General features: G+C 40.2%; 1 protein-coding gene across 1 annotated transcript in view; it reads right to left on the bottom strand.

The window, feature by feature from the left end:
* LOC106875605 (telomerase protein component 1) overlaps nucleotides 1-8706 on the bottom strand; it is a 214501-nt gene that overhangs the window by 75814 nt on the left and 129981 nt on the right. The window contains exons 40-42 of the mRNA XM_052966744.1: nucleotides 7998-8127; nucleotides 7513-7618; nucleotides 2225-2344 (exon numbers count right to left, since the gene is read on the bottom strand). Of these exons, the coding sequence (XP_052822704.1) occupies nucleotides 2225-2344; nucleotides 7513-7618; nucleotides 7998-8127 (356 nt within the window). The remainder of the gene's footprint in view (nucleotides 1-2224; nucleotides 2345-7512; nucleotides 7619-7997; nucleotides 8128-8706) is intronic.

The raw sequence follows: 8706 nt of genomic DNA, 5'->3' as shown, positions 1-8706 counted from the left end.
GTGGTGGTGGTGATGGTGGTAGTGATGGTGGTGGTTGTGATGGCTGTGGTGGTGGTGGTTGTGATGGTGATGGTGGTGGTTCTGGTGGTGGTGGTGGTTGTGATGGTTGTGGTGGCGGTGGTGGTGGTGGTTGTGATGGCTGTGGTGGTGGTTGTGATGGCAGTGGTGGTGGTGATGGTGGTGGTTGTGGTGGTGATAGCAACAGTATATAAGAACAGTATTGATGATAGCAGGAATAATGGTGATGAAGGGGGTGGGGTGAACATGGTGGCATTAGAACAGAAATGGTAACAGAGGAATTAATTAGTGGTAATTATGATGGGGGTGGGGTCGTAGTGATTGTTGCATTAGTGGTAATCGTAGTAACCTGTATTGTCAGTGGTGGTGATGGTGATAGCGATGGTGACCATGGTGGTTGTGGTCATAATAGTAGTGGTGGCAATGATGGGTGTGGCCATGATGGTGGCGGTGGTGGTAATTGTAGTGGCGGTGGTGGTAATGGTAGTGGTGATGGTGGTGGTGGTGGTGGTGGTGATGATGATAGTTGTGGTGGCACTAGCAATGTTGGTGGTGGTGCTGGTGTTGGCTGTAGTTGCATTAATAATTGCAATGGTAATAGTGGTTGTAATAACAATGGCTGTGATGGTGGTAGTGGCAGTGGTAGTGGCGGTGGCAGTGGCGGTGGTGGTGGTTGTGGCAGAGGTAGTGGTCATGTTGGTAACAGTAATTGTGATGATGGCGGTGACTGTGGTGGTGGTGGTGGTGGTGGTGATAATGAAGATGACATTGATGATGATGATGATGATGGTGGTGGTAGACGTGCTGGTGATGATGATGATGATGAGGATAATGATGATGATGATGATGAGAAGGCAGAGGAGGAAGTTGAGGCAGATACCTTCAATTGATTGATAAACAAAAGACACACACACACACACATGATGGGCTTCTGTCAGTTTCCACCTTCCCAATCCACTCACAGGGCTTTAGTTATCCAGAGGCTATATTAGGAGACTCTTGCCCAAGGTGCCACGCAGTGGGACTGAACCCAGAACCATGTGGTTGGGAAACAAACTTCTTACCACACAGCCACTCCTGCACTTATTGATATCTTCATCTTCTTTCTAGTTTTATATGTGTATATGTGTGTGATGTGTGTGTATGCATGTGTAGGTATGTGCATCTGTGTGTGCATGTCTCTCTCTGTGTCTTCGCATTAACACCACTTGGACAGCAATAACACATACAAAATACAAGAGGTTCTAAGAATTGCTCTTCCTTCTAGAGTCTGGTATTTTGTCATGAGCCCAAGGATACATCAGGGTGGTTACCCAATGTCCATGGCATATAAATGACCAAGATCACAATATTCCCCCTGAACGGGACACCAGCATGTCACAAGGTTACTCATTTTACAGCTGAGCAGACTGAAACAATATGAAATTAAGTGTTTTGCTCAAGAATACAATGCACCACCTGGTCTGAGAATTGAAACCATACCCTTGCAATTGTGAGTATAACACTCTAACCACTAAGCCATACACTTTCACTTTCCTTCTAAAGTTTAAGCATTAAAAAAAAACATCAATGAGACTAACAGGGAGGCTGCAACTTGGTCACTTGAGCTGTTAGAAATAGCAGCCAAGTATCCCTCAAATCATACCCTGTCATCTTCAAAAAAAAAAAAAAGAAATTGGGAATGGTACATAAGATAATGTAGTTCTAGATAAACTGGACACATCAAAATAAGCTTGGGTGGTCGTGGTTGGAATGCTGTTGACCACTGATCTTGTGCAAAACTACAACTTCAGCTTCAGTAACAATGAACTAATGAAGGAGCCTCTATATGGTCGTTTGTCCTACTAGAAATAGCAGCTAGGTCTCCTTCGAATAACTCCCAGTTGTCTTAAAACAGAAGGACACAGTAGGTGATGTAACCCAAGGTACATTATGTCTCAATAAAAAAAAAGCTTATGGCTGGAATGCCTTTGGTCATAGATACATTTGATCTGAGTTTACTTGGGGTTAAATAACAATAACAAACAACATACAGCAACAAATAACTAAGAGAATACACAGCAGAGCAATAGTAACAGAGCAGCAGCATCAGAACAGCGGTAAGAGAGCAGCAGTAGCAGAGCAGCGGTATAAGAACAGAGGTAGGAGAGCAGCGGTAGCAGAGCCAGAGCAGTGGAGCAGAAAGATAACAAATGTAAAGAATAACCTGTTTGCCATGGTCAGCTGACCATATTTTCACAGATCCATCTAAAGAGGCAGATGTAATATATGTACCAGTTGGCAGATATGCAACAGCACGTACAGATGAAACGTGACCACGGATAACCTAAGAATAAAAGAGAAAAATAAAAGTTAAAAATTTCCTTGTTGGAATGGTAAAATATCAGTTTCTGTTTTTTTTAATACTTGGAATTCAATAATGCCAATTAACATGTAATTAAAATGTGAAGAAAAAAATATTATGGAGATGTACTTGCATAGCAAGTGACTTGATCTGAGATCGTATGCTGAAACTAAAGCAATTGCAGCGTGGAAGGTGTTTATAAGCCATTTAAAAAACACAGAAAAACTGTTAGATTCATTTCAACGTTTAAATTTAATTTGTGTCAAAATATTTTTGTCACTTTGAAACCACTTGAGCGTGACTGGCCCTTGTACCGCCTGACTGGCCGTTGTACTGCCTGACTGGCCGTTGTACTGCCTGACTGGCCGTTGTACCGCCTGACTGGCCCTCGTACTGCCTGACTGGCCCTCGTGCCAGTGGCACGTAAAAGAACCCACTACACTCTCGGAGTGGTTGGCGTTAGGAAGGGCATCCAGCTGTAGAAACTCTGCCAGATCAGATTGGAGCCCGGTGCAGCCATCTGGTTCGCCAGTCCACAGTCAAATCGTCCAACCCATGCTAGCATGGAAAGCGGACGTTAAACGATGATGATGATGATATCTATACATGCATAGATGGGTACAGGACATCACCAATGGTGCAAATAACATGAAATCCGTAAACAAACGATTTCATCATCAACGTTATCATCTTCATCATCATCAGATGCTACAAAGTGACTAGAGTTTTGTGTATAGTATACCCAAAATACTTGACCCTTGAGTTACTTCATAACTTCTGCTTATTAAAAATTTATTTTAAAAAACTAAATCATGGGGATGTAAACACACGAACACTGGTTGTCAAGCAGTGTATGTGAAAAACACAGGCACAAAGACATACACACACACACACACACATACATAACAGGCTTCTTTCAGTTTCCGTCTACCAAATCCACTTAAAAAGCTTCGGTCGACCTGAGGCTATAGCAGAAGACACTTGCTCAAGGTGCCACACAGTGAGAGTGAACCCAGAACCATGTGCTTGGGGAGCAAACTTCTTACCACACAGCCATAGTTATCAGTTAGTAGTCCATAACTCAACATCTAAATGTGCTGCATTCAATGATCAGCATCTGAAGGGTTGTGATTCTTCCCGTTCTTTTTACAAGGGTCACAGGCCCCAGCAAAAGTCATGGGCACTGCACTTCTTCTGGTGAAGCAAAAAAAGTCAGATCAGTTTTAACCCATCTCATACCAACCCACTTAAGACTAACCTTGTTTCCCATATTCAGGAGGTACGTGGCTTAGTGGTTAGGGTGTTAGGCTCATAATTGTTAGATTGTGGTTTTGATTCCTGGACTGGGCGATGCATTGTATTCTTGAGCAAAACACTTCATTTCATGTTGCTCCAGTCCACTCAGCTGGCAAAAGTGAGTAATCCTGTGACAGACTGGCGTCACATCCAGGTGGGGAATTTATACGCAATGGAAACCAGAAAATCGGCCCTTGTGAGTCGATATGACTCAAGAAGGAAACTGCCTCTGATTCAATGATGCAAACCTCCTATTTATCTAGTGGAGGGGCAATGGCCCAGTGGTTAGGGCAGCGGACTTGCGGTTTCGATTCCCAGGCTGGGAGTTGTGAGCGTTTATTGAACGAAAACACCTAAAGTTCCACGAGGCTCCGGCAGAGGATGGTGGCGAACCCTGCTGTACTCTTTCACCACAACTTTCTCTCACTCTTACTTCCTGTTTCTGTTGTGCCTGTAATTCAAAGAGCCAGCCTTGTCACACTGTGTCACGCTGAATATCCCCAAGAACTACATTAAGGGTACACGTGTCTGTTGAGTGCTCAGCCACTTGCACGTTAACTTCACGAGCAGGCTGTTCCGTTGATCGGATCAACTGGAACCCTCGACGTTGTAAGCGACGGAGTGCCAACAACCTATTTATCTAAATTAAAATCTTCCATCAAAATTTCATGCTAATTTATGTTCCAAACACCTGATTAACCTTTTTTTTTTGTTATTATATTTTTGTTGAAATACATTGCCTTTATTCTAATTAATTTTTTAAATTAATGAATTTAGTAAAACAACTTTGTCATTAAGCTGGTATTCGGAACAAAAATTAACACAAATTTTGATGGAAGGTTTTAATTCAAATCATATTAAAACATGAATTTTGTAACAGAGAACCATGGACAGTCTCAGGAATGTTGCTATGAAACGGGTCAATAATGACCAAGTTGTTTCACTAAATTTTTCCATTATTTTCAAAATTAATTAAGCAGTGAGTTGGCAGACCCATTAGCATACCAGACAAAATACTTAATAGCATTTTGTCTGTCTTTATGTTCTGAGCTCAAATTCTGGGACAGCTTTGCCTTCAGATTTGATATAATAAATACTAGTCAAGTACTGGGGTCAATGTTATTGATTTTCCCCTCCTCTCAAAAACTGCTAGCCCTGTGCCAAAATTTGAAACCATTATTTTCAAAAAAAATTGAAACATACAGAAACACAATATGTTGTTGTTGTTGTTGGCACTCTGTCGCTTACGGCGTCGAGGGTTCCAGTTGATCCGATCAACGGAACAGCCTGCTCGTGAAATTAACATGCAAGTGGCTGAGCACTCCACAGACATGTGTACCCTTAACGTAGTTCTCGGGGATATTCAGCGTGACACAGTGTGACAAGGCTGACCCTTTGAATTACAGGCACAACAGAAACAGGAAGAAAGAGTGAGAGAAAGTTGTGGTGAAAGAGTACAGCAGGGTTCGCCACCATCCCCTGCCGGAGCCTCGTGGATCTTTAGGTGTTTTTGCTCAATAAACACTCACAACGCCCGGTCTGGGAATCGAAACCGCGATCCTATGACTGCGAGTCCGTGCCCTAACCACTGGGCCATTGTGCCTCCACTGAAACACAATAACAAAAGTACTAAAGGTTTAATCCGGGGCAGTGGAGTCAAAACAAAAAACTTTGACTCCGTCTCTTCTACTATTGGCCCCTGCGACTCCAACTGCTCTTTATGTAATTAAGTGACTGTGGTCTACATATCTCATAAGGCATATGCATACACTTGTATTTTGAGTAGGTCTATATGTTATAACTGGTTTATATTAAAGAATAAAGACATTGTGAGTCGGAATCAGAGTCGGTATAGTTTTACCGACTCCAGCTCCAGCTACCCCTTAATTGTTTCTGACTCCATCTCCACAGCCCTGGTTTAGTCTTAGCATTCAATATACAGGGTGTCCACAAGGTCTGGGTACATGGAGTAAATAAAATCATAACATAAACAATTAAATATAAGAAATAATAATTTCTTAAAGTATGTGTTAATCCCCATGTGGGTACATGAAGTAAATAAAATCATAACATTAACAATTAAATATAAGAAATAACAATTTCTTAAAGTATGTGTTAATCCCCATGTGGGTACATGAAGTAAATAAAATCATAACATAAACAATTAATAAGAAATAATAATTTCTTAAAGTATGTGTTAATCCCCATGTACCCAGACTTTGTGGACACCTTGTAAAATAGAAACTGAAAAAAAATTAGAAGCAACATGTAATGAAAATGGATATCTGTTAACTCAAGCCTGTAATGGTCAACAAGAAAATAACTTATAAGGGATCTGGTCTGAATGCTTTCAACAGAGTGGACTCCACTAGTGGTCAAGTAGTAGTGTTAAATTAGACAACAGATTTAGCTACCCTACATGAATAGGTATGACTCATTTAATGACTATCTTCACAGTTTTAGTCTATTTTATTTCACTCATTAACAACACTGATTGTAGATGCACAATGGCTGAAGGGTTAAATGCTTTGTTTGGAAATCACAAAGGCCTAGGTTCAATCCCACTTCATAGCTTTTTGGCAAATATCTTTTACAATAGCTTCAGGTTGACCTAAACCTTGTGTGAACTATCTTAACCTTATTGCACCATGTTCAGTAATCCCTCGACTATTTCTGCTGTTACGTTCCAAAACCCCCCATGATAGGTTAAAACAGTACTGTACTGTATATATTTTTTTTTTATTTTTATAATTTGTATCTATTTATTTTATTATAAATACAAAACAACACCATGGAGGAATCTATGTAAGCTTAGATAATACACCGCGATAGGTGAACTGCGATATGGTAAGAGATTACTGTATAATGGAAATAATCTAAACATCATCTTTATCAAATTCCCATTAAAGTAATACTGAACTGCACACATAGAAAAAGAAGACAAAATTCTAAAAACAAACAACTGATCACAATGCAGTTTTGTAGTGAAGTGTGTTTATGACTCTTTGCTAATGACATCCCTCATAGCAGCTATTTACTTTTGTTTTTAATAAAAAACAAACAAAAAAAGATTTTTGCAATGAAATGAGCATGTGATAAATCCAACACTTAGTCTGATAAACGAGCAAGACCGAGACTCTTTACAGTTGAGGAATGAGAGTGACTCAGACAATCAAAGTGGTGAAAGTGATAAGGAGAGTAGCGATTCGAGTGAACAGATATGGTAGTTGAGAGGTAGGCCTATTATTGTTATTCTCATGAATTTTCTTTGATTCTTCGATTTTTTGGTGGGTGGGGTATAGTTCTGTCCATTGGTTTGTCTGCAATCATAACTCTTGAGCTGTATATGCAACTGTATACGTTTTTGCTCAGGAGTTCAGGTGGCAGGTAAAGTTAGATACAGGGGCCCAGGTCTGAGAGGGTTAAATAATAGAATGGACACATTACACAATGTAGTCAATGACACCCACCAAAATATTACAGGATGGTTATGGACGAAACCCCTATGATCTTAGGTATGATCAACCAGGGTCAGCTGAAAAGAAGTGAGGAACATGGGACAAACAACAACGAAAGGAAAAAAAATAAAGAAAAATAAAATTAAATTAAGTAAAGTCAATCATCACATCAAAGTGGCTGCTCCATGTTACTACTAGTTTAACCCCAGGCAGATCTTCCACTAGCTGGTTATTGGCGTAACACTACACTTTTTATATGCAATATATATTGCTAGCAGGGGGAGTGAAACCCTACCATGATGTGGCGATTGACTATACTTGTTAGTATAGTTACTACTCCGATCTCTTCTTGAGATTTTACAACTAGCTAAAATAAGAATAAAGAAGTTTCCTTACAGCAATTTCAGACATTTTGTTGAAATCATAAATACGTAATGTAGAATCCCACAATCCGGCCACAATCAATTCTTTCTCAGCATGAAATGCTACACAGTTAACAGGCCTGAAATAGAAAATATAAAACAAAAGTTTTTTTAGAAAAGGCTGTCTATGGATTCAATACATGTAAAAACGGAGTTCTTGTATTCTTTGTTATTTGGAGGTTACTTGTCTTGGAGAGAAGTTGCTCTAAATAATAAACAATACAAGGTGAAGAGAACCCTTTGGTCCAGCTTGCACTGGATAGCCTTTGTTGTTGTGCCTAAGGTGTCCAGTGCACTCTGTAAAGCTGCTGGTGTTAGGAAGGGCACCCAACAATAGAAATCATGCAGAAAATGGAATACACCATTAGGACAATTGCCCCCGACAACAACTATCCCTTAGGAAAATTACCCACCTTGGTTAATTACCCCTCTCTAATATATTAAGAAGTTTTAAATCACCATCTGTTGTCCTCAGACGTAATTGTCTTTTGGTGGGGGGAAGGTTTATTGTCCATGGGGGGTAAATGTCCTAGACTCTGTGGAACTGAAACATGAAGACTACTTAGAATTATCTTGGATAACTGTCTTGCTGAAATAGATGAGTAGAAAAAAATTGGGTAGCATAGTTTGAAGTACCCTTAATTCACCTCAGGTGCACTGCAATACAATAACACACAAACACAAATACACTACCAGGTGGTATTTAACCTGGTATTAAATACCAGGTGGTATTTAACCTTAAGTTGATTAACCCTTTAGCATTTAAACTGGCCATATCTGGCCCAAATATTCTGCTGGTTTTATAATGGGGCTGGCCATATTCAGCCTCTCACACCTACCCTATAATGTCATTCTAAAAATAAACGAGCACTCAGAGAGTGCAAACCTCTGCCAAGGCAACCCCAACGCCCTCTCAATGATTAACCAGAGACGATTTTTAAAATGAGAATATCTGAAATAAACCCAACTGCTCCCACAAACGAGAATACTAAAAATGAACCCGACCGCTCTCAAAGATTAAGTAAATAAAAAAACAGGAAAAATAATCCAGAATCCTTGTCCGGTACTGGATCTATCCCCAAATCTAATCAGTTCATGCCAATTACGAGACCAAACATCCCTGAAGGTTTCATCCGAATCCATGGTGGTGGTGGTGGTGGTGGTGGTG

This window comes from Octopus bimaculoides, chromosome 3 (genome assembly GCF_001194135.2).
Source record: "Octopus bimaculoides isolate UCB-OBI-ISO-001 chromosome 3, ASM119413v2, whole genome shotgun sequence".
In the NCBI taxonomy this organism is placed as follows: domain Eukaryota; kingdom Metazoa; phylum Mollusca; class Cephalopoda; order Octopoda; family Octopodidae; genus Octopus; species Octopus bimaculoides.
The sequence above is the reverse complement of the archived record's forward strand: the minus strand, read 5'-3'. Positions and strand labels throughout refer to the sequence as shown.